This window comes from Venturia canescens, chromosome 3, assembly GCF_019457755.1.
Source record: "Venturia canescens isolate UGA chromosome 3, ASM1945775v1, whole genome shotgun sequence".
In the NCBI taxonomy this organism is placed as follows: Eukaryota; Metazoa; Arthropoda; class Insecta; order Hymenoptera; family Ichneumonidae; genus Venturia; species Venturia canescens.
The window spans coordinates 6,195,771-6,222,608 of record NC_057423.1 but is presented as its reverse complement, the minus strand read 5'-3'; the positions used below and the strand labels follow the sequence as shown (position 1 = coordinate 6,222,608).

The following is a 26,838-nucleotide window of genomic DNA, read 5'->3' as shown; positions in this document are numbered from 1 at the left end:
ATTTTGATGGAGTTGAGACCTTAATTCGATTTTCCTCGATCGATATAAGAACAGCGGTTGCGGTGCAAGCGTGCACCGCAAAATCTCGAAACGCTATTTCGAGATTTTGTTTATGATTTAAAATTCTAAACTGGCACTGAGAACAAACAAACACTGCACAGATATGCCTGGCCACTTGCAATAATATCATTTGGCATGAAACAGAGTTTACGCACAAAAATATTGCCGAATTATGATACTTTGCTCTCCATCCACCGCTCTGCGAACTCGAAACACTTAATCATTGATTTCATTTGTTCGCGCGCCTCACTATTTCATTCAGATTCAGAAAATATATTCAAGAGAAAATTCACTTCGTACGTTATAAGGGAAGCTGCAGAAATTCCAAGGAGGCTGCCATGGTTGCATCGAGACTGGCATTGGATTGTTTGGCCTCCCGCGAGTTTATAAACAGCCAATGATTATTATCTCTTGCAAGCACAACAGAGCAGAGTCGCAACATCGTCATTGGGAATAACGACGAGTAGCTGGGCGAGGGAAAAACTTTAAGGCAGAGTTATTTTTACAGTGCGGCAGAACAAAAAGTGCAGAAGTACAGTGCAGCAGAAATGTTTAAAGAAGTTTCGTGAAGTCAAAAAACGACCTCATGCGTTCGTCGGGTTGGAAAAAGATCGATTCAAAGTCCAGACTTCAACGAAGTTTGCCGTCGACTCTGCGAGAAGTTTTACTGCCACGCGTTATCATCCGAAATTCGATAACCGATTTGATTGGTCCTCGTTTTATTAGACACTCAACGGCGACTGTTGCAGCTTCTTGGGAAGAAATTTCCCCTGAATATTCACGCGAGAGCGTTACTTCCGCAAAATTGTTTCCTCAATCCCTCCTTCATTCTGATATTTTCGCGAAAGGAGGAACATTCCAAATCATAAAAATTCGTCGGCCAAAAATTCAATCGTTCTTTGTTCCCCTCGGCCTTTCAATTTCGCGAAACTGCATGTCGTATAATCTCGTTGGAGTCACTTACTCGCTCCCCGCATATCGATTGATGATTTAAAAAAGGACGCAACTCCCAACGCTCCACCAATCGGATCGTCACGGAGCTCGCCTTCTTCTTTCCTCCTATCCATAAATGTGGAAACGCGTCTATAGATATTCGGCACATGTAATACTTATATCAAAAATTTCGAAAGAAGCTAACCCGGCGTTTTCCACTTTGATCGTAAATATATTTTTATTGGACATCAACGACCTCCCGTTTCTATCTCGAGTTTCAAAAAACCCAGTATTTTCTCGCTTTTTTATTTCACATTTTTCTCACATTTTATATTTCTATGCTTCCGTATCGCTCGAACGCGCTCTATAATCTCAGTCTAGAACATATTTCAATATTTTCAATTTCTCGAAAAAAAGTACATTAGAAATATCGGTCTGGTAGTGCGAAGTTGTGTCTCGAAAGTTCGAATACATGGGTCCGGGGACGTTGCGGGGTATCGGATCCAAGAGAGAAAGAAGGGAGAGAGCGAGAAAGAGCACGCGCGCGTGGATGGCACTTAGCTTTTATTAATAGACGACCACCTAACCGCGCGTATACGCCCGCGTTCTTTTCCTCTCTCATTCTCGCCCGGTTCTTCTGCGTTCGCTGGGCGACGACGACTCGCGTAAACCGGAATTCGAGATAAAGAATGATTCAGCCACATTTTCTTTGTTCGCATTTCCTCGGTGAGGTTTGCTCGGGGTTGTTGCGCGAAAACTCAAATAAAATGAGCTTTCATCTCGGCGTGTATTCCAATATAAATTCGACGTCTGTACCCGCATTATTTTCGTCTCCGAATCCCCCGTATAAATCACTATTTTATTCGACCTCGTTTTCCATCGATGTGTCTCGTTCCGTTTTTTTATATCGTTGGCAAGCCCCTCGTAAAGAAAAAGCCTACTTACTATTTTACTTACGCCTTAACGTGCCTTCGGGTACGAACGAGCTCCACTCGAATCGTTATTTTTATTAGATATTAAAAAGAATCGCACTGTTTCTCAATAAAAAATGCTTCACGGCTGAGCGACGATATACTTTCTCAGGGAGTGGTAATATTTCTTGATTTTCCACGGGGCTGGTCACGCTCCTTGTAAAGTGTGCGGCCAGCACAGCGCACCGATCGGGTCTCTCTCTTTTTATCAAATGTTTCTTCGACACTCTGTTAATGTACGAGTGTCTTTATATGTTACTATTCATGTGTATATTCGTGGGTCGAACGCACTGGAAATAAAGGAGAGCGATCCGCGACACGATTTGATCGAAAGCTCTGAGGGGCTGCGCGATCGGAGACCGCCTCGATTCGCGTATCGATATAATTTATATATGAGCCTGCCGGCGATATACCACCGGGTCCGAGATTCGACTATACTGATGTTCGAAGTCGCTAGCCGGTCGGACCAGTTCCACGATCCTAAAGCTCCCAACTTCTAAACTTAGAACACACATCGCGGGCATCTTCCATCTTCCAGAGAGAGGCTTACTTATTTCGTGCTGTATATCTTTCTCGCTTCCTCTCTTTCTCTCCCTCTGAGAATAGAGAGCGACTTGCTGCTCGAGCTTCGCGTTCTCTTCTCGTGCTGCCATCGTGGAAGATCTTTGAGGAAACATCAACGATTAAGTTGTCCCACGTTCGTGCATTCGGGGCTCGGAGTCATCGTTTGTTTCTGTTGAGAAAAACGAACGAAGCCTCAAGGGCGCCAGTTTCGAAAGACCCTGTTGAATTGATTCTTTGGAAGCTCGTGCCACTGGGATCGCTACTTTCCGATACTATTTCCCTAATGGAGATCGATCGGACGCTATTCTGAGTCGGAAAGTAACTTAATTGCATTCAGGGCTCGCTGGGCGAGCACGTAAGTCACCCTGAAAATATCAATTCCATCGATATTCGTGAGAAATATTGGGGCAAATAGTCCAACGAAAAACGGCATAACTTTATCGAGAAATAAGAAAATATGTGTTTATGGCTGTTGGGGAAAGGGAAATAAATCCCAGATATTGAGAGAGCTCTGAAAATATAGATACGCATGCACGGGACAACCGGGAATCTACCCCAACGAAGGGATAGCTTTTTTTCGTAATTTTCTCTCCACACAACTCCGCATCGAATTGGATCCCTTTACTGCCTCCGCATAGTTCATTTCACACGAGGAGCGTGGAGTTAATTGGGTTTTTATCTGGGCGTAGAGGCGATAATCTACGATATGCGTCGTCGATAAGATATTTTTTTCTTTACTTTCCTTCGCCATTGTCCTTCGGGCACGAAAAGCCCTGTAATTTCTTTTTTTATGTACCCGCGCGCCTCAAATCTCCAGATTTTTCTCACCGTTCCATTATTCGCTCGTTTTATTCCCGATCAGTAAAAATCATTGGGTATAAACGATGATTCGACCGAGAGATAAGAGCATGGCTCAAATGTACGAGTTTTCCCGGAGGGTAAAAAATCCGGGGAACCGAAAGCCTGTACACCCGACCAGTCTTTCGTCGTGATCTCGCTTCCCCAAACTCTTTATCCCCGTCCGAAAAGTCGACAGCGAGTGTCGGCAAGTCAGATTCCCACGAAAAATTAACGCCCTCGATTCTTGGCTGAATAACACTCTGCGGAGGTAAACCGCTCGACGTGCCGTTGCGAGAAAGCTTTCGAGCTTTTCGAGGATTTTACCCGCGGTATCTTCTCGTCGGTAAAGAACACCCGTCGGGAGTCACTGAAATAAACGCTCTCCTCACGAGACACTCGAACGGTGCTCGAATATTATTAGTCAATCCGCTGACTCGACTTCAATTGAGTGATCGAGTTTATCGAAATTTCATTGTTTTAGATCTGAAAATGTGCAATCACAATGACCGCCTGTTATTCGTCCAAGTTCGATCGCTAATCCATAGCGATGGATTCAGTTCCGAGGGCGACGAAAAATCGAGAATAATTGTAAAAATAATTGATGACAAACACCCTCGTTGGCTCGAGTGCAAAAACTCGTTGAAATACCAAAGTTTGTTGAAATCGTCGATACGAACAAAGCCAGTTTTTTCATCCCACGCCACATTTGTTGCTTCCACATCGAGACCCGGAATAAATGTTTTCAATTACGATGTATAGAATTTCGATACGAATGAAGCAGCCAATATGGAACTCATAACCTTTTGCTCGTGGCTGTGCTTTTTTATTCCCGTAACCATGAAAATGGTGGTCGGGTGAGAATAAGGAAATGTCGAAGTGGATTTGGAATAAGGAGCCATTCGATGTAACTTTACGGTGAAAAGCCGAAATATTTTCCTCGAAAAATGTCAAAATTTGTTCTCTCAGATAAGTATACTCGAAGCAATGCATTTTTAATTGCATTTCGACTAAAAATTGCAACAATTGTTCTGTGAAATCGTTTCGAACAATCGTTCATTGTTCGAGATAAAATCTTGGTGAAAGTGGAGTGGAAAGTTTGCCAGTGCGAGGGGCCGAGCAAGGGGAAAGGTTCTTGAGAAAAAGAAGTGGTTGAGATTTCAATAACTAGTAAAAGGTTCATCGCGAAGTCACAGAAGGTCTATGAGAGGCCGAGCATAAAAGGGGGAGCGAGAAGAAGCGAATTAGATGCATTTAACTGCACTCACTTTTTCTCATCTCTGCTGGTTGCTAGGCATTTCGTTGGTGTCTTCGCCATTTTTGCACGACGCTGCTCATTACCTCGCACTCGTTAGGGCGGTAGGGCACAGGAGGCTTGCGGCAAGGCGAGAAATGCGACGACTAACGATCTCTGAACTGCACAAACCTCGTGCGCTGCTGGCTTCGAGAAAAATAAAATAAAGGAGAGACAACGAAACAAAACAGAGAGATTCTGCTTCGCTACCTTCGACTCTGGTTCGGGGTTCCGTGCCGCGTGACAATGGCAGCACAAGGGATTACGGTATAATAAACGTAAGTACTGAAAAAAGAAAATCTGACCGCGAAACCGTTTCCTTTGCCCTCGCAAAAGTTTTCATTCGGCCAGCTCGCGCCTTCCTTTCGTTATTTTTTCCCCGCCACAATCACGCCCGACCGCAAACGCGTGATTCCAAGTTTGTTCTTAGTTACTAAAAAAAATGCAACTTTTAAAAATAATTCGCCTTCGAGCTTTGGGAGCATGAAACTCTTCGTCGCATATTTCCCAAGTGTGGACGAAAGCTGCATAGGCAATTAAGGAGTGGAACTTTCGAGTAGTATTTACCCAAAAGAGCAACCGACGAGGGCGCCGCTGGGAGAAGGAAATTCTTGATTTAACGAGATTTTCGTTGCATCAACAAATCTCGTGGCAAACGAAATGAAATTCGTTATCTTGACAAAGATTCATTCAAACACTTAATTCGCTTAAATAAGTGTTTCTTACTACGAACGAAAACAGCACGTAACAAAAGTCTCGTCGAATCAACAAGTTTCACTTTGTCATCCACGATTCCCGTTGATTCAACGAATGACTCAACAAAACTCAGTCGTAACAGATTTTTTTTCCACTCAATAGGAATTCGGCTAGTTTGCCAATCGTGCGATATATTGTCCAATAAAAATGTTCGGTAGTACGAACAATTGATCGCGAAACGAAAAGTTTTATCGAAAATTTTGAATGTCAAGCACCTTCTTGCCCCCGAGTACGCTGAGAATATTTTTCCCCACGAACAAAGAAATGTACGCTATGAAACGAGCACGTAAAAAAAAGTTGGCAAGCCGTACCTCTTTATATCTTTTTTTAGGCCAACCTTCGTAAATCCCCGAAACTGTCTCTGCCAAAAACCTTTTCGATTCATCGGCTGGAATATTTTGTACATGAATGTATACAAAATGTGCGATTGGTTGGCGATGATATCAGCAATTTAATGATTCAAATCGTGCGTGCTATAAATCAATTGGTCGACGATCAGAATTTCTGACGATAAACGAATATCTGTTTCGTTCGATTGACGATTTTGTCTCTATTTGATACTGCCTGCAGAGTTATAGCTCGTACTCTCTGTGCCAACATGATCCGCGTTCTTTTTTCCGGTTCACTCGTAAACTCGCCGTGGAGGGGTAGTTTCTCTCGGATTATCGACAAATATGCTGAAAAAGCTTTTGCAGCGATTGACTCCAATTTTCGTGAAATTGTGTTCGACACAACATTCTTTGTGTGTGTATGTGTTTGCATTCCCATCAGCGAGGTAACGTTCGTTCATCGATTATTACGATCCGGTCTATTAGCGTTGCGTTTGTGAACCATTGCTGTATACTCGCTACTTTTCATTGAACAGAAAACCAGGAAATTCGAATTATTTCCTCATGGAGTTCGACCATTGGAAAAAGACATGGCAAGCGTCTTCCAATCCTACTCCAACTACGCGTATTTTATCTAATGTCAAATTCGTCAAATTGTTATTGAAAAATCGATCATTACCAACGAACAGCATTTTATCATATAGAAATGACACGGTACCGGAATAGATGCAGAGAAGTTACAATCCGAGGTTACTGAGAGTAAAATAACTCGACAGAATTTTTGCATACAAAATAAGTGGTTTGGTACGTTCTCATGGAAATGTGCCAGCGTAGCATGTTTTACAAAATTTAGTATCGATGCGAGCAGCGAATTCATGTGTAGTCTTTTTATCAGATTAAGGTATCACATATACTTGCAGCGGCGGAAAAAACGTGATTTTCTTTATTTTTTTTTCGACAAGAAAATAAATGTTTATTAAAAACTGAGTTCATGTGTTTGCACAATTGTTTCATGAAAAAATTTCTCAAAATGGCAGAACTCCAGTTGTATTCCAGAAGCACCTTTTTTTGAGCATCAAAAACTATTAATCCGATCCATGCCAAATTTATACCATTTATTTATTATAATAATAGCTCGGGCCTGGACGAAAGATTTGTAAGAATTTTTATTGGAAAAAAATGGCGACAGTTTTAACAAAAAATTCATTTTTTGAGGTGCTAAATTTTTGGTTTTCTTGTTACAATTTTTTTTTTCCAACAAAATCCGAAATCCTTCGTCCAGGCCCTAGATATTTTTACAATAAATTAGTGGTATAAATTTTGTATGGATCGGATTAATAGTTTTTTAGTAACCGTGTCCACCGCAAAGGTATTTTTCCGAAAAGACCTTTCTGAGGTAATGGCGTTTAAAGACTCAAGTATTAGACGACCGCGTGCGCCCAGTTTTCCGCCTATCACAAGTGTTTATAAGCCCTTAAAACGTGCTTCAATTATCTTGTGAAGCGAAGCTGAGAAATCATTTTGGATGAATTTTTGAATCTTTGATTTTTTTAGAACGAGGAAACACACACGTTTCAAAGGCGTGTTTAGTTAGTTATGAGCAGCGGGGTATGAAAACAGAGAGTAAAATCGTGGGTACTTTACCTAGCTAGTGTGCCCGCCTCGCGGCGGTAACTCTCGGGTTGGGGGCCCTCTCTATAGGGCCCCAAGATATTGCACTCTTCGGCCACCAAAATCCAGCGCTGTTTCAGCTAAAATCAATGACACTCGTTATTCGGAGTGAACGCGAACTCTGTTGCTTTCGACGATTGTGTCACGTGTATTGGCACTTGTGATGAAAAAATGAAGGCGAATCGCGATTTACGTGTATCGAAGTTTTATGAAAAAACCGGACTCGGCGTTAGTTCCTGCGAAATAATCGCGACCGCGTGGCTCGACAATCACGTTGGTAGAATCATGAAAAAATAACGCGAATCCTCTGAGTTCGTGAAACCTCCCAACCTAGAAAAGTCGATTTCTAATTAGCCAAGTGCGTCATACGGTTGAGTGATTAAGCGAGCTAATAATAGTTGAAGAAATATTGAGCATTGAACACATTGATGTAAGTACGACTTGATGATATTCGCTCGAGTATTTGAAATTTTTCATTGCGTTACGCAGATAAATCGTTTTTTCTTGTAACCCTGAACGGGCACCATTAAATTTCGTTTTTTTTCTCTATCGTGTGAATCTCCGTCTAGGATCGCATACGAGCACGTGAAAAATCCAGACGCAGGATCATTAAATCTCGCCGCAGCCTCTAGACGTTTCTTTCGGTTTTTTTCTCATAGTTTAGCCTCTTCCATCTGTCCATTGAAATGGAAAGACATAGGACACGCGGGAAAGCTTTGGTCGAGTGAAACGAGCGAATAGCCCGGAGCCCGCAAGGTCGCCAAATGGATTTATGGCTTTGGCTGAGTGTATATATGAAATACGAGATGAGACGTTCGCGTCCATCGCCGTGTCCCTTCGTCGAGTGAAAGAAATGCTCGTTCCCCGCGCGCGGGCTTCCTTCGACTATTTTCCCTCGCGTCCTCGCACCCGCGCGTGTCTGTTCGGCGTAGCTTTTCTCTTGCGGCTACTCCGGATCATTAAGCATCTCTGTAAGTCAGGTCAACCGTACGGTAATTGGTTCGTTCTTCGAGAAAACGTTCGGGTTGAATCGAGTTATACGAGACAAGAGAAAAAAACTGGAAAAACGACGACGCACTCAGTCAATGTATGAGACATTGATACATCGTGAATAACCGGCAATATTTCGTAAACGGAAACGCAAAAAAACGAGCACAAAATCGCGAGTGGTTCGACCGGCAAATAAATAGTTTGATAGATCGTATTTCTTATCGGCTGAATGAAATAAGAAATAAAAACGAAGAAAAAAAGTCGTATCAAAATGAAAAATAAAAGTATTCCGCGGTTGATGGCTCGTCGATGGATCAACGGACTGACAGCCCAGGAATGGGGCTAATAAAACAATAATAATAATAAAGTATGTTCTCTCGGGAGAATGCGAGAAAAAGAAGAAAGGCCGAAGAGATATAGAAATTGAGAGCTGATGAAAATGCGCAGGGTGCTCACGATTTTTATGAGGCTCATATGTACGTTAACTCGGACGTAGTCGGTCAGTCAATACTTTCGAACGGGAGCGATGCATGAGAAGACTAAAGGAGAGATAGAACTGGGCCGCGGCTCTCTGAAACTGGTTCCTCTTTTTCCACTTCTGTTCTGGACTACTATACTCTCGTTTTCGGTATTACAGCGTTTATATAGGTACGGACAAGCGATATGCGGTGACACATACGATGTTTGAAGGGCGAAGAAGCGAAGAGAGAACGAGAGAGAGAGAGAGAGAGAGAGAGAGAGAGGGAGGAAGAGGAATAGAAAAAATCATCGTATTCGAGGGATTCGTGAGTTCTCTCGATAAAACTGCACGTACAGTGATAAAATCGACATGTGCTCAAAACTGACATATTCGAGCATCGAAGGGATGTCCGGAAATCCTGTTATACGAGGTATAAAAAATCTATCTGGGAGTAACCACTCTCGATTCTCGATCGATTCGAATACTTTTGCTATCGATGATAAACCAGAGTTCTTGGAAAAAACAAAAAAGGGGAAACGATTGATGATAACAATGGAATTTAATCCTGTTTCGGTCGAAATTATTGGCCGAAAACTATTCAATTGAATCTGTACAGGAAACGGGCGAATGCTCTCGTAATATGGACCGGAGTACACCGAAAAACTAATAAAAATCCATAAGAGCCTTTTATTGAAGTCTCTTTTATTGTTTCTGCTTCATTCGCAAATCGTGAAAAGAATTCACAAAAGAATCATACGATTCGGCCGTTACGACTCGGCGATTACGTCACGTTGCTTTCTCCCGGATTTTCATCGCTCATCTGCGAGTTTACGTACGAATCATTTCGTAATTCAACCATTTTTTGTTTCATCCTTACCGAAAGCTTTCACTTTTTAAAACGTCTTCAGTCTACTACCGAAGCAATGAAAAGTCTCGAAGCATCGCGATCCGTCGTTCACTTTTATATAACGTTTTCAATATTTTTATCGACATTTTGCATTCTTCCCTGTGAACCTGCACGAAGACTATACTTCAATTTAACAGTAAATATCAACCTTCCGTTTTTATATACCAGTTCGCTGTTGATTTAATGGAATATCGGTGAGCATGCGTGCTCGATAATTTCGCGTAAATCAGACGACATGCGTCGGTAAAATGTATTTATATAGCCATATATGCGCGGGCTGCACGAAGTGAGAAATGCAGGAAATCACGTCGACAGGCACGAGGATTGCGCGGCACGTTCGGATCGTTTGTTCTACGCGGACATGGCCTATAACCGATGTAAAATCGCTGTTCACGCACGTTGCGTATGTGCACTCGATCATATATCCACAATAATACGGGATATTTGGTGCAGCAGTGTCGTAGGCGTGTACGTGGCAATATCGCATCTATCCGTAACGAAGACACTCGCAAATGGATTTTATCTCCGCATCATCCGCGGCGAAATTTCGAGCCCGAGTTTCTCAGCTGTAAGATACTATTTATTCAAGCGAAACAAGAAATATATAAGCTTGAGAAAATTGGTGAGGAGTGTTTCCTGAGCTGAGATTTCGCCAGGAAATTCCCTGTCTCTATCCCCATGTACACTCTACGCCTCGGGTTTACGTGAACCGTGCGATTTGTCTTCCCTCGCTATAGACACGTGACGCAATTATATCGGCCGGAAAAGCGAGAGAAAAGCCGCTCGATCTATGTGTATTTCTCGACTCTACTACCCCCACACACACACACACATATACACGCACATGCGGAGTTAGGTTTGTACGTGAAGAAATCTATGTAGGCACCGACACGTACGTTTAAATGCGAGGGGATAGAGGCAAGCTTTTCCGACTTATACAATGGCGTTAAAGCTTCGTGTGAAAGCGAAGAGAATGCGCGGAGAAAGTGAGAAAGACGGAAGATGGGTCAAGTAATTGGATACCCTCTGTGGCCATATTAGAACGCACGGCAGGCAAGACGGACGAGAGGGCGCTCATTGGCAAGCGACTGCTGTCTCTGTGCTCTCTCTCTCTCTCTCTCTCTTTCTTTATCTGCTGGCTGACTACGACTGCCTTGACTACTGAAACTGCTGCTGCTGCTGCTCCGACTGTTTCTACTAGCCTTGGTGAGGTACCGTTTCTCCTGCGCGATCTTCCGCAAACGGATCAGCGAATAGAATTGCGAGGGCGACGGGAAGTTCGAGTAGGAAGAAGTTTGCTGCGTGCATTAGTGCGCGCGTGTGGGTGCCCGCCTGCCGACTGTGCTTGCCTCGGTGACGAATACTCGTTAGAGGGATTTCTCGAAGTTTGGAAGAACAGCCTGATAGGGAAGAACAGATTACAAGAAATACTGCAAGGGCTGGGGAAAGAGAAAAGGAAATGAATGTCGAAAACATCCAGAGATCGAGATAAAATGGACCGGGAATATTAATACGATGAGAATATGGGAAATCAAATAGTTGGCTATCCGTAGATGATGGATTAGAATTTCATATTTATAGTTTGATTCACGCAGTATCTGCTCTAATGGAAACGATATTTGTTTTATTTCGAGATAAATGGACGATAGCTTTTGAAATCTGGACAATTATTTAGTCGATTAACCGAGTGGTAACGAATAAATTTTAGAAAATAATAAATTTTGGTATTTTCAATGACGAGGAGAGGATTTTTCAGTTGATACTCTGTGCTGGAGGCTTGAAACTGAGAATTACTCAGGCAGAAAAGGAATCAATACGCACAGAGCTTTTTTCATCTCCCCATTATTTCTGGAGCGAGTGCAAAAAGTATGTCACACGATAAAATATAGTGATTCGATAAAACTCGTATAGTTTTTCTCGATTGTTTTTCACATGGAAAAAGCGAATGGAAATGGTTAATTGAGGGAAAAAAGAAATTTGAAAATAGAAGAAACGAAGTTAAAAACCGGATCGAGGGGAAGTTGGAGATATTGAGAAAGAGGGTGATAAGAAGGGGGAACAGACGAGAATTCAACGCTCTCGAGATCACATCACCCAAAGTTTTCGGCATATCAAGACACACCGTACGTTCCTGCTCGCCGATCAAGCACATTTAATAGAAACAGCAACGGCAGGAAACTCTTGCAGCTCGTGCGAAAAGCACATAAGACAGGCTCCCTCTCTCCCCCTCCCTCTCTCTCCTTCTCGCGGTACCGTTTTAGTATCCAGCAAATACGAAGTAGCAGTAGCAGAAACAGCGAGGTGCAGCAGCAGCAGGCTCCCGGGTTATCTAACACTTAAAATTAGCTGACGATCGAAGGCACACGATTCGCGCACGGGTCACGTATAAATCTCCTGAGATACGCATTCGAGAAAACCGGAATACATATATAAATCTTTTATCTTATTTTCATAGCAGTATCACTGATAAGGAGGAAACTCCGAGGAAGATTAATCGACGAGGAATTCATTATTTTTCCTTTCACTTTCACTTTTCCAATAATAGTCCCAGTGTAATGTATTTCATGAAACACTTGCCGATTTAACGATACTCTTTTCACCGCGTTTGAAGTTTGTCGGGTGATTGAATCGCGAACCGTCAGAGGATTTATCGTTATTTTAATCGTCGACGATCGGGATCGCACTCGTTATGATTTTAGTGACGATGAGCACGATAGTGAGGCTTGTGTGGCTGGGTGACAAGCGTCTATACATTTATACATACACTGCTTCGATATGTATGAATGTATATAGACTGCGGTCGACTTTTCTTTTGGTATTTTTATTCGCTGAGTGATTTTTTCGTATTTGTTTTCTTAGTGTTTATTCTTTTGATCGATTTGTGATGAATGGGGTTTCGAGTAAGAAGATTTCGAGACGCACCGCGTTTCGTCCGGGCCGGATGGCCGCCCGTCTCAGAGTGAATGTCTTATTAGTTATTTCTGGCAAGCTCTCTCCTTCGAGCAAAGCTCTTCTGCTTCGTCGTCATCATCTTCTTCCTCCTTCTCTTAACTTGCTCCGACGTCGTTCTATACCGCTCTTGCACACGAAAGTGTATTCCGATCAGTCGTTTTCACAGTGTACTAATCTTGGTGGCCTCCGCGGAGTGAACGAAAATCGTGCATGCCCCGCGCTGCCGGGCACGATATTCCGGAGCCGCACTCTGTTTTTCAGCCCCAGGACATCTCTCTGTCTCTGAATCTACCCACGAATTTGTTAAGCTTCGATCAAACGAATGAAACACGGGGTTTGCGAGTCCGGGAACGCCCTTAACATCGCTACGTAAATTGTATGAAAATAATTCTTGTTTATACGCAAAGGTATTTCGTTTAATTATTAATATGCACAAGCTTCCTTTTAGATTGTGCTTAATTATGATTTTTTTCATATTCTACGTCCTCGAAAACCCGTTTATTAAGGTCTTCGCACTTGGAGAGGAGATTCGATATACTCGCGTGAATATGCGATCGGGATAAATCGTCACTGCATTCCGCGATGTTGTCGTCCTTGAGTCACGAGGCATAGCAAAAATATTCAAAACGCCGACGCTTTTCTCGCTCACTTAACTCTCGCAGCTTACCCTCGCGCGCGTCGCTCGTCGCGTCGTTTCGAAATTATTCGACCTCCCCGCTCTTGGCCACTTGGAGATTATTCTACTAATAGACAACACACTGCGAGAGAATGGAAGAGTTTAAGAGACGATGTTAATAAACACGTATGCAGCGCTTGCGAACGGTACATGCGCCGGAACCGGACAGAGCAAGAACCAACCCTGCTATAGGATTTTGGCATCACAGACGCGAGGACCACTTTACACTGTCAAGAGTATATCGCGCTTCAACCTGACGACTGTTTTTCAAAACTTTCCTCTTTTCTCTCTTTGTATCTCTCTCTCTCTCTCTCTCTCTTACTTTCTGTCGTTGTTCGGAAAACATGTCACGCTCCTTTCTCCCTTCGAGTATTGAACAACTCTGCAACTTTGAACGAACTCTTTATCGATATTTTCGTCGATCCAAATCCATCACGTTTTATTGTTACTGTTTCTTTTTTTTATACATACAAAATGCGTATGAATTTATCCGAGATATGAATTTTTATGAAGGTTACGACTCGACGGAAACGAGAATCGAATAAGTGTATTTTAAAAACTACAGAGTTAAACGGTTCACAAAACGATTGTTTTGATTTATAACGAGAACGAGAAAGCCAAAAGTTCATTGGCCATGCTCATGAATCCATTTTCTCTTCACAATTAAACGTTATTTATTGTGGTTTTTCAAAGTTCCATTTTTGAATGAAATGGCATATTTGATTGCTGATTAAATGGCAATGTCACTCCGGAGGTTATTTTTCAGCACATCTCGTCGCACCCGTCGTAACATCATTCCCACATTATCACTCGTTAATACATATTTAATTAGTTACTTGCGATAACGCTTCGTACCTCTTACACCCTGTTCATAAATTTGCATCATATGAAAATGAAATTTCAAGCTCGGAAGCCTTCCGAGCCATCAAATGGTTTTATCACCGCGTGCGCGATTCACGAAACCCTGGTACGGTATCGCGCGCCTCTGAGTTCAAGCGACGTTTCACATCCCCCAACGCTCAACGCTTATTTCCTCGCCTAACAACGCAGACTCGCGCAACTTTACGTCCCATTAAAATCCACGGTCACAAAGAGGCCAAGATTAAAATGTTTGTAATGTACACCCTCGCCTTAATGTTGTTATTATTATTCTCATTATGATCACATCATTCTATAACCGCTGCGGACAAAATCAAGCTTCCAAAGTCAAGCCAACTGTGCAGGGCCCTTTTTTCTAGTTCAACGTTCTCATGAATGTCGATTTTTCCTCTGCTTTCGAGTCAACGAATCGAAGCTTTTTTTCAGGAAAACATTTCACGCAGAATTCGACGCTTTTAAGGGGTCTATTATTCTAATTAGAATTTTCAAAAAATCCATTTTTTTATTGCATTTTTCGAAAGTAAACATATTTAAAAGCATCATACTAAAATTTTATTAAGATCTGAGCCGTCTAAGTGAACTTTTGAGCGACGTTTACTGTTCAACCGATCTTTATCGAAATTTTACCACATGTTCTTCATGACTATAGCTATGACGCATATCATAAGAATTTTGAAATGTTGAGCGGAACTATTTTTTTTTTTGCAAAAAAGGATGACAAAAACGTGCTTTTGCGTAATTTTTTGAAAAATGACCGCTATTTTGTTATTTTTCAAAAAATTAAAAATCGTATGATACGCGCTATAGCCATTTACTCATTGAATTTATAAAACCAATTTTTTTTTCTCCGATCATCCATTCCAGAGATTTTATCAACAGCGCACACCCATCTTTTTTTTGGACCTGCCATTTCCCCCATTTTTCTGTACGAAAACTGAGTAAAGTAAATATTAAAAAAATATTTTTGTGTATTTCAAGAGTGTATTCTATAGGCCTAACACTTTTTATATCCACGCATATTTGTAATTTATACCGGTCAAAAAAATTGGTTAGACGGGCAAAAAATAGTCTTTTTTTGCCGTCCAATTAGGGTAGACCCCTTAAGAAATGCCTGCCAATATTTAGGACATGAAAAAAGTGCACGATCACGAGATATCGTGTAATCATCGTACGATGATTGTCTAGGATTTCCAGTAATTCAAAATATCCTCTTGACATTCGTGCAGCCAAAATTATTTCCAACGAAATTTATCGACGAAAAATCAAACGACTCTTGATCGAAGAGGATTTGAAAGTCGATAAGAGGGATCCGCAAGTTTTTTTGCTCGTGTCTATCTTTCGCATATCTCAAGTCAGATACGCGGAAAACTGACCGTTCGTGTATCCATAGAAAAAGGGGCAGCACTCGGGGTGGGCTTGTAAAAGGGATGAAAGGGACACGACGGAGCACAAAGCTCGTATGCGAATAGATATAAGAGCATTCCACAAGAGATTTCCGAAGAGCCAGAGTGGAATGCATTCAGCTCTGAATTTTCGTCGGTTTCACCAGCCCAGGGGGTCATATACATTCGAATTGTCACGGGATTTTGGAGCAGAAACGAGGATAGCAGCGTTCACGATTTCTTATACTTTGTTGAACAAGGTCATTGTTTGTTTTATACGTACGAAGCGTTCCACGTTGATTCGAAGAGTCAAAAATTAATGTAGATTTTCGCATTTTTGAGACCGCACTTTTCAGATTATTTTCACATTTATCATTAAATTCTGGCAAATTTTATGAGAATATTAAGAGCGTCGTTCGCTAGCGAAATGACAAGCTGGAACGATAAGTAAATTGATATTTCAGTAGGAAATTCCTCTCGCAACATCGAAGTGGGTGGTCCGTACATGTGCTATCGATACATGTTGAAAAACGGCGAAAAAAACCGATAAAAAATTGAGTGGTAGATTCGACGTGGGAGCTCCGATACATATGCCTAATACAGGTGTTAAAATAGAATAAAAAATTTCTGCTGTATACGTTCTCGCGTCTCTTTTCGGAGTGTCAACAGGAAAACTAGCGAGCTGAGCAATTTTCCGCTCGTCCAAGCTTGACGTATACAAAATGCTCGGGACTATAGTTATTTTGACGAGACGGGGCTTGCGATTTTCCACGAGGTACAGATCTGCACATGCATTATTCCTTTTCCGTTGGGAACGGACGTTCGGGAAGTGAAGTTTGATGGATTTTCTAGTTTTTCGCTCCCGCGCATATCTCTTTCGATCCATGTATCCGGGCGCGATCGCGAGAGAGTTCTCATCACTTCCGTTGCGCTCTGATTTTTCGAAATATCTTGAAATTCCATTGGCCGTCGTTCTTGTTATGCAAATTCGACGTCGCCTCGGTGGTTTATCGACGAGCTAGTTTAAAAATTCTTCAAAGCTTTTACTTTCGTGACATTTTGCTTTTTTTCTCAGTGCATTCCGTAAGTGCCTAAATCCGCGCGCGCGTGTTCGCTGCGTGCAACTCTCCGTGTGCGAGTCCATGCGGCGATATACGGGCGCGAATTTTTGTCGATCTCTTTTTCGTCGAGCCCCCGCCCCCCTCTTCGTGCGTGGGTCAATATCGCATTGTGCGATCGGAGTCGAGTGCCCACTCGGACGCTTTTCGATTTTCGTCCATCAGTTCATCGACAGCATCGCGCATCGCGCGCCCAGCAATCTCGCACAGTTGGTTGATTTTATAAAAGTGGTGGGAGAATGACGACCTGGGCAATCGAGGGTCGGGGATACAGCCCTGACAATTCTATTTTAACATTGGATCCCGAGTTATTTATACTCTAAATACTCAACGAGCATTCATGTATATAGCAGCGATATCTGTATACAGGCAAACTCAGCCGTGCATTCGACTTATTTTATTGGCGTGTATCAGAGCGCACAACACTTTTCTCCTCACTCTCGAGTGTTGATGCGTACAGATGCTCGGAATCTTCCTTTTTTTCTCGTTTCAATCGTCGTGTTAGACGCTTCGTATACGTACATCCGGCTCGTGTCTGGAGCTGGGGGTTCCTAGGTTGATCGAACGGGCTGCTCGTTCAATCGCATCGTCGTTTAACGATGCTTCTAATTTCCCTTTCCGACAAAACATTATTTACGCGCAAACTGATATTGTGAGAAACAAATTTGAGACGCGGAGATCTCGGGCGGCAGGCATCCGAAGCAAAAATCGAACCGCCGCCGTATTTTAATAGGCGCGAAAACGGGCGTGCCGCTTCCCTAGTCCCGTGTAGTTTATCATTGAAACTCCTCCTCTTGCGAATAGGTCTCGACTAATCGAAAACCTCGTGGAATTTGATCGAGGAATCCTGATTTTCTTCTAATTTGAATAGCTTTATTAGAGATAAGATGAAACGAGAGAAGGAAACCGCAGAAAAATAAGCTCACTCCATCGATTGTGTTTCTCAGAATACCTGCTTGTTTCACTTGCAAAGCAAGTGATCGAATTGTTGTCAGATCCGCTTTATCCGGTTAGGGTAAAGTTCCACGGGGGAATGCATCTGTCGTATCAATCGCCTTAATTCGATTCGTTGGAAGTTTGGCTCATGTGTATAAGATTGTAGGCAGGCTCGAGAATCCGAAATGCGGTTTTATTGGAGGAGAAGTGAGACGGCGAGAAGAGGGCGGGGGGTCGAGAGAGTTCGTTACGCTAATTGAATTTGCATGAATTTCGTATCACCGCCGCTCCATCGCCGGCAGTCTGACGTATGAAAGAGCATTGAGGAAATTTTGTGTGGCAATGGAGACCGAAAATTTATTGTTTTAAGGCAATAATACCTCATTCCTGAGACACTTAGTTCGATGTTAGAACACGAGCTTAACGTGTACTTGTGCGTGCGCGTCTGCGCACGTGTTAAACGACGTCGACCACTTCTCGTTGATATAATGTCTCACACTTCGATTCACTCTTTACCATGCCACGATGGAGTCTCTGGACCGATCGCTCCGTACTGGGTACAAAACCTCAGGGGCACCGCGAGAGATTCAAACTGCCGATGCATCGTAATCAGCTGCTGGGAAGCTCAATGTGCCGTGTGCGGGCACGACGAGAGCGGGTTTCTAATGCTCGCTTTTCCCTTTGGGCTGTTCAGCTCACATCAGTCTCTTATGTATTTATATACGTAAGCAGGGAAAACAAAGAGAAAAGCTCTCCACTATGCTCACTCGAGTACATCTTGCGGGTACATGGAAGCTTATGCATATTCCTTCGTATGCCTCGAGGTCAGACTCGAGATTAATAAAACACGATGAATAATCTGATATTTTCGAGCGAAATGTCAATGGCAATGACAGCCCATTTTCCAATCTCCGCTTCCCATGCTTTTTCTTTGTTTCAGAGCGTCAGGATAAGTGGAGGGTTCCCGGATGCCGAGGACGAGGAGGACCTTGGCTGGATCTTTCCTTCCCCTTCCCAGGAGACAGTGGGCATCCATCTCGTCCCAAAAAGCGCGTGAGCAAATAACATGAAATTTAATCCCGTCGGAAAATAGAATAAAGAGTTTTGTAAATGCTGTGTCGAGGTTACCGTTTTTTTTCGCGGAATCGCCCGGTTACATCTCACTTCAAATATTTTAGACAGTTTGATTAAGCTCTTGGCACTGATTCCACATTCTCAGACTCATTTCAACCGAGGAATAAGTATACTCGATATTACAATAGCAGGGAACGGGAAAATAACTGACGTCACGGAATTTCGGTTTCTCAGAAATAAAGCTCGGATCTCTCGTGCGGTTGAAACGGAGAAACGTAGCGATTGGACATCCGCTGAATGAAATATTTTTCTCGCTCCTATTCAAAGTGGGATCGAACGGCGGGACTCGCCAATTTGCGAGTTAAACGAAGGGAGAATTGTCGCCGCGGGTCGCGGGGTGAGAAACTTCTCGAAGAAATGAGCGACCACACTGTATACGCTCGATCAATATAATTTTAGAGAACGATCAGCCGCAGAGTGTAGGTTTCAATGACGTAAAAAGAGGCCGTGAAGGAAAACAGGAAACCGCGAATGAGACGAGTGTGGCGTGTGCTGCTGATTCATCTCAAGCCGCAATAAAAATATGCCTCGAGCCAACGCTCTTGTGTCATTTCGTTGGAATAAATGAACGTCGCGTACACGAGTACTACGAACAGAAGTACAACGCTGTGCTCTCGGAGAGATTAATATCGCTGCAGAAATCTGCAACTTCGCAAGATCCATCTTGTTCATATGAAGGAGGATTAGTTACGTGACCGCGATCCTACTGTCATCTCGCTCGCTCCTTCGTCCTTCGCCAGATGTACCAGTAGTGGAACAGAATCAATATTTGGTCAGTCTTGAACGCTTGATCCGTGACCACCGTGTACAAGAGAGGCTGTAGTTGTACAAAGCTCGTTGGAGAGCCGCGATGTTAACCATAATTCTGCTAGCTACACAACTCTCCGAGATCTCAACTCTCATCGCTGTGTTCGATTATCCAGCACTTTATGCACCAATCCATTCATGCCATTTTTTCCACGTAATCCTACACGGGAAAGCAATTTTTTTTGTGTTTTATGAGAACGGAATGAGGATTACGTGGAATCGAGTATTAGCATGGTTTCGAGTGTATTTCTGCGGGAAATATTACTAATTCTATCGAAACCTTTCGATATTCGTTATAGGGATCCACAGTTTTACCATTTTATTGCTGTTTTCCACTTGTCCGAGAACGGTATTAAAAAATGTTTCATTGAAAAAGTCATTCGATGGCTCGGTTTCGATCAGCATTGCGAAAAAGTTCGTTTCATCGAGTAGCAATTAAGTTCGGGTGCGGAATAATCGTTAAGGCGGGGTCCTACTCTAGGAAGTCAAAAAATCTATTGTTTTCGGAAATATTTTAAGGGTAGACGGAAATAACTCACCATAGAGAACTTTTCAGTATAGTTTCAGAGATATTTCAAAAGTACGAAAATATTTGTTTTGTGAGAAATACTAATTTGTACATGGCTTATGCACAAAGTCTGATTGTCGAAATTTCTCAGCTTCGTACAATGTGGAGGTCGTAATTAATGTTTGAAACGAAAATTCCAATATTTTTTCCATTTTCATAGATTTTCCTTCTATGTGAACCTATAAAAATCCGAAGAAATTGCGAAATTCTATATTTACATCACGTTGAAGTGATATTCTTCTTTAGAAGCGTTTTCTTTCAAATTCGCTAAAAATGTATAATTTCGCAATTTTTTCGGGTTTTTATATAATTTTTATAAAAACATTCGATTTATTTGGCTTTCTAAAGCAGGACCCCCTTAAAGAGCTATTTCTACATCTTCCTCGTTAATTTAGCCGGAGATTGAAAAATTTATCCGCAGAATGAGAACGTTTTTCACGATTCTTATCGGATTTGAAATATTTGTATATCTGTAGGATTCGGTGCTAACTTTTTGCGTGAATTTTGTGGCGTTAAGGTTCCGCTCGAGGCGCCCTTCACCTCCCACACCCGCGGGCTTCCGCGCGAGGTCACGTTTTGATAAATCAATTGGGGAAAAATTCGTTTGCAATACGAGCAGCTCGCATAGCAAACGAACATCGCATTAACGAAAGTCGATGGGATATTCCGTTGGGGCGAGCTCCTCTCGCTAGGTATAATCCACTCTGAATGCCGTTCACGGTTCTCGCGTAAATTTCAGGCCTTCTCCACCTGGCTGATATTCACCGCTACGATAATTCGATGTAGTCCGATAATAAAAACATCAAATACAAAGATTTACGAGAATCCGGCTCTTCTGCGCGCAGGAATTTATTTCACTGGAATAATATTCGTCGGAAAAACGTTCCGGGGTTTTTTTACTGTCAAATAATTCAGCCCTTTTTTGTTCAGTCTTTAAAATTGGAACACCGATTCACAGAAAAGTTGTCAATTCAATGGAGCGTCTGTACGCTGTGCCGTCGGAGAAAATGCGAGTCTGGAGTGTCTGGTTGACTAAGATAGAAGAAAAAGCGATCGAGTGGCACCGCTGGATCTGCACACATTTGAACCTCATATTACGAATGAGCAGATACTTGCAGAAAGCCGAAAAAGCCATAAAACAAGTAAACCATGAAAATGATAATAAACAATAATAAATGTTTACAACTAGAATTAAATGCAACGGGAAACAATGAGGGACGAATTAAAGAGGGCGGAGATAAATAAAGCGCCCGAGTGGGAATAAAACGCAAAGGATGTAATGAGAGATTGGGAGATATAAAAAATAATAAGGACCGAGCTGGAGGGCGAAACACAAATACTAGTATCTTGCCCGCGGCGGATAACGTTCCCTTTTTTAATTCGCCCTTATCCTCCAATCATATCACGTATACATGCCTTTTCACATACACCTCTCCTTCTCTCTACGTGTATCCAAGGACTAAGGTAGGTCGAGAAAAACCTGCGCATTTTCCTGCCCCAAATCGTGATATGGAAGATTGACGAGAGTTGACGAACTAATATTTATATCCCGACCGGTCGTGCAGGAAGGGGCGATGGGAGCGACGAGTAGCCATGACGAAAAGCAAGAGCACAAAGATGGCGAGATGAGAGCAGAGGAAGCATCGATGCCAGCTGATTTCGGAGAGATATTTGATGACTCGTCAGAGGAGATTCGAACACCGAAAGATCGAGAGAGTGGCCAATCTCAAAGAGGTATTTTCACGTTCACTACTGTTTTTTTGAATTCATTTTTTTTCATCTTGACGTACAGATTATTGAAACTCGTGTCAGGATTATTATTTGTTACATTTAAGAATTCGACTTGCTTTCCTGCAGAAGATTAATCGCAGAGTTTGTCGCTTTCGGTATTCTGGCGAATTATCGAAGGGGAGTTATTTATTGAAAAAGTAAAGAACTATGAAAAATAAATGACTGACGGCCACCTTACTCAGAATTTTATCGACGGATTCGATTTATTTTGTGGACAGCTTATTTTTTCTTTCGTCCAAGGTAAATTGGAGTCGCCCTCGCTCAATGAATTGTAAAACTACTGTGTTCAACGTGCTTGCTCAATTAAAACGATTTAGATTGATTGGTGGTCAGGTTATGTGGGTTTTCCGAGAGCTTGATGGAGTTCGCATCTCGTTGGGGGTTGATGAAGCTCGCAACGCAGCAGGAACAATAGAACCCTCTATAAATCTTTTTGGGGAAATTATGTTTAACGTTTTTTGTTTTCATTTCATAAAAATTGATTTGCCCACTCGAAGATGAATTTGTATTTGAAAGTGGAGCCATTGGCAGGAAAAGTCACGGTGACGAGGGGGAAATTCGTGAAAAGGTTGGAGGCTCGTTCGACGAACTGCTTTATCACGAAAGAATTTTGGGTCGCTGCGCTAAATATATTTGATCGATTGAAACTAGCAATCGTAGCGAATTCTTTATCGTTCTTACAAGCATAAAACAAATCATTCTCATCCTCCCGTGTGTGCATCGAGACTCAGGATTACGAAATACAATGCTAGGCACGACCGCAAGAAAAGAAACGTTTGTAGCGGAGACGGAAGAGGCGAAGGCGAAGAGGAAACTTACGAGGAGTGTGGTCTCCGAAAGAAAGTCCATTCGAAGCGGGAGCGAGCAAGAGAAGGCGGAAAAGAAATTGGAGAGCGAGCAGGGTAAAGAGGCGAACGACGACTCCGAGAATAAAAGTAAAGAAAATAATGGGGAAGGAGGAGAAATACTGAGAGACGATTCGGAAGCAACGGAGGAAGATGAAACAGAGGAATTGGAGAAAATTGCTTGGCCCATCGGAGTACCCTGGGAACCAGTGGTCCAGGTGGCGATGGAAGAAACTAAAGTATCCAAGAAAAAGGAAGAGAAAGTCAAAGTAACTTTTCACTAGAGATCTCACTTGTTTTCGCTTTGGCCTCATTGCTCCTTCTTTGTATATCTATGTGTATCTATGAACGCGCTTAAAAATCGAAGGGGAATGATTACTGATTTGAAACGAGACTACCAGTCCGATGCTACGTGCAACGAAAGACAATCTGAAATGAAAAAGAGTTAGAGGCGCTGAATATTATCCACGTTGAATAAATCGTTGAATTTGTATTTTCTTCAGCCCATTCCAATACCGGAGAACGAGGAAGATATGGAGGAGTTTATCAAGAGCGTGAAGGAGCAGGCTACCGTTTTTCGCTCCTTGTATAAACACTGGCGAGAGGTTGGTGATCAGGTAAGGAGCTCAATTTGGGTTTTTCATCAATATTTTCCGCAAAATATGATCATACGTTGACCGAACTGTCTGCGAATAATAGCTGAGTGTAGAACGTGATGAAGAACACAGAAAACTTTTCATCGTCGAAGTAGATGAAATGATATTTTTTCAAAATATGGAGCCATTAACGAGATAATAAATTTGATGCTGATCGATTTTTGGATGACGAAAACGATGTTTTTGATGTTCGATTTTAACAGGCTGTCAACGCGGTCGTTAATCGGAAGGTCATGGATTCTGAGATCGTTCCAACGGCGGAGGATATTCCATATTTCTTTTACGTCGACGCCGAGCCTGACATAGAGATTGGCGTTGAGCATGACGATGAAAAAATTTTACTCCCTGATTTGACAAGGGAGAAAATAGTGTCCGATTTCACGCCGTTGTACTTCAACCTTGCGGACAAACCGGGAAAGGGTTGAAGAGATTTATAGGTAGGAGCAGGTTGGTTTTGAGTATCAATCCAACTGGAAGTGCTATTCGATTTTCACATTAATTTATCCTTTGTCCTCGACTCATTTCTTTTCCTCTTTTACTTTACTCCTCATTCTTCATTTCTTTGAGTCTTTTTGTTTCTCCCTCTGGCATTGTTCCGTTCACAATCTCGTTCTTTCGCTTTCTGACGCCCGTTGCGATTCAGCGACCAAACGTTTGTACTTTGATGACGAAACTTTGATGGCGTAACGACAGTTTTCAACGTTTCATTTGCCATAGAGGTTCATTCTTTTTCACGCCCGTTATAACGTCCTGTCATTATCCGACAGGACAAAAAGTTCTCAACATTCACACGACACCGGGTCAGATTGTGCTACGAGAAAGAAAAAGAGTTTCAGGCCAAAAAAGGGAAGAATCAACGTGAATTTTTCATTCGAGATCGTTCGATATACCAGCGCACACGCGCACACACACAAATATAAACAAGTACGCGAGAGCGTTGACACTCCCACGTATGAGGGAAACGTATTATTCCAAGTTTTTCCATCGACCTTTCGTCGTGTCATTTTTTTTATTCCCGTTTGACTTTCTCGAGCTCGATGTGGGCGATATTTATTTGCAAGTTTTCCGCTCCCTCGCTACAACTGATTCACAGAAGCTTCTTCGAGTTTCAAACGTCCGCTATTTTTTTCACGTTTCCAGATGACCCTCTTTCTCTGCCTACTATTTTCTTCCGTTCTTCTCCCTGCTCCCCCGACTCGCTATCAAACAATGTACATTTTTCCTCGTTTACAAAACTTTTCTCCTCCCCCTCTTAGCAGGACACGTTCCGCGGTTCTTGTGTGATTGCTCTACGAAGGATTCTCTCTGACACACGTCAGAACGCGGACCGCATTTTGCCGGATAAAAAGTAGCTCCCTCCCGACAGCTCATTCCGTCCTTGATGGTGGGTATTATTTGTCGATTCAACGTGAGGAGCGAGAGAAAACGTGCGATGCACAAAATATTTGGAAGACTCGAACGGAACTCTTGCCCCTGTACGAGGACTTCATTGACTTGCTTTTTCTCTCGCATCTTTGTTTACTTCGTATGAGGCTGCTCCGACGTGGGGTGTCGAGTTTTTATATTCTTGCCACCACGAAATTTCGTATACTTTATGAGGCAGCGTGCATCTGTTGTTTTAGGCGAAAAAGCAAAGAGTTTCTCGTCGTTCGCTCGTCCCACCACACAAGCCGAGCCGAAAATCGATGATTCTGCTGTGACCTTTGGCCCTTCCCTCGTTCGTCAAACTTCGATCCTTATCGCTCCGTAATTCATCGTCCCCACGTGCCATTTTGGCCGCAAAGACTCAACAGCTAAAGCTCTCGCGCGTTTCGATCTATTCCGCTTAACACTCTCCGCGATAATATCTCGGTCACGATTGTCGATGCGAAGAGGAATGTTGATTCGATGCCAAAATATCCCTCGTCGTCTACGTTTACCCAAAACTTCCATATTCAAATGGTGCAAACTCCCTCTAATTTAATCGCGCATTCTTAAACCATCTCCACCTGCGTATACTCGTGTCACAAACCACAACAAGTTTGCCCGAAATTCACTTAAGCTCCTTTAGCGGCGCTCCCAGTATTTTCAAACTGTACAGAAACACTATCCGCACAAAATCCTTCTCATGAGATTTTCATGAACGATGAGAAACGCAAAAACACACGCGTAACACGAAGGAGAAAAAACTAATGCTTCAGAGGACGTGAAAGAGAGAAAATAATCAAGAGCTGCTCGTGAAAGAGCGTATTTAAAAGCTCATGTGCGAGTATGTGACGAAGGTAAATTCGTGCGAAAAATTGTGACGCAATTAAAATTATTAAAACTGTATCAAAGAGAATATATTTCTGGCTCAATCGTTTTTCAGTTTTCTTTTTCCTATTACCAAATATTTGTGCACGCCTACGCGAATAACACGGAGTCGTAATAATTTTTATTGCAAGAAAACTATTCCGTGGACGTTACGATGAGTAATGATGCTTGAGATCATCGAGAAAGAAGGCAAAGTTAATACAAGCCAGACCTGAAAAATAGGAGCGAATTTTTTTGGACCAGCGCATATCAGTTTCATACCTCTTGCTCACGATTCTTTTTCCTCTCGTCGACGACGACTCCATCCACGAGTTGGTTCTCGTCAGACGATGCGAACAAAAAACTGTTCCCTTCTCCTCGTCCATTCGCAGTGACGGTTCACGCTAGAAAAGAAATATGTTGAATTGCTTTCATAAATAGGAAAGTGTCTATATGTGCCAGTGGAAAGAAAACTTTTTCAGCTCCGCCATTCAACTCTATGACAAAATACTTTCGCAAGAATCTCCCCACAAAGCCGATCTCTTCGCTATTCAACCTTAACTTTTCAATTCACGTATAACGCTCCAATTGGATTTTATGCCTATTGGATGTTTAACGTTTAATCAGCCAGAAATAAACGAATGAAATCTAGCCCGACGGTTGGACATTTGGGAACTCTGTCAAAATCCCTTTTCAGAATTTATCTTCGACGACAAAAATTGTGTCAAAAAATTTGAATTTTATCGATAAAAATTTGTACAGCGATTGGAAAAAAAAACAGCACCCAATATCAATTTCCATACAAATGATGTAGTTCGTCGCGGTCGGAAAATCGATCAATTTTCCTGTTTAATTTTACAATCAAATTTACCCAACGGGCAACTCGTAATTGGTGATTGATCACATTCTCTTTGCAGCACGAGTTTTCCATGCGTTCAATGAAATGGATAGTAAATTACATCCACCAGTTGATATTTGCTGAAAAAGTAACGACGATTGCATGGTTGACCGGTATGTTGGAAGGACTTTGTTTCAGGCGTTCAAAACGTCA

General features: G+C 42.4%; 2 protein-coding genes across 7 annotated transcripts in view; one reads left to right on the top strand and one right to left on the bottom strand.

The window, feature by feature from the left end:
- Positions 1 to 12,932, bottom strand: part of tn (tripartite motif containing protein thin) — a 34,883-nt gene extending 21,951 nt beyond the window's left edge. The window contains exons 1-2 of one of the 6 annotated variants that reach the window (XR_006260363.1): positions 12,695 to 12,847; positions 7,389 to 7,495 (exon numbers count right to left, since the gene is read on the bottom strand). The gene's annotated coding sequence lies outside the window, so the exon portion shown is untranslated. The other 5 variants (XM_043414685.1, XM_043414688.1, XM_043414689.1 and 2 more) reach the window with 5 other exon arrangements.
- Positions 1 to 25,819, top strand: part of LOC122408111 (uncharacterized) — a 28,547-nt gene extending 2,728 nt beyond the window's left edge. Inside the window, exons 2-9 of the mRNA XM_043414715.1 lie at positions 18,656 to 18,768; positions 21,183 to 21,366; positions 21,790 to 21,958; positions 22,768 to 23,129; positions 23,364 to 23,477; positions 23,720 to 23,953; positions 24,776 to 24,900; positions 25,139 to 25,819. Of these exons, the coding sequence (XP_043270650.1) occupies positions 18,656 to 18,768; positions 21,183 to 21,366; positions 21,790 to 21,958; positions 22,768 to 23,129; positions 23,364 to 23,477; positions 23,720 to 23,941 (1,164 nt within the window). The 3' untranslated portion in view covers positions 23,942 to 23,953; positions 24,776 to 24,900; positions 25,139 to 25,819. The remainder of the gene's footprint in view (positions 1 to 18,655; positions 18,769 to 21,182; positions 21,367 to 21,789; positions 21,959 to 22,767; positions 23,130 to 23,363; positions 23,478 to 23,719; positions 23,954 to 24,775; positions 24,901 to 25,138) is intronic.
- The last annotated feature ends 1,019 nt before the right edge of the window (positions 25,820 to 26,838 follow it).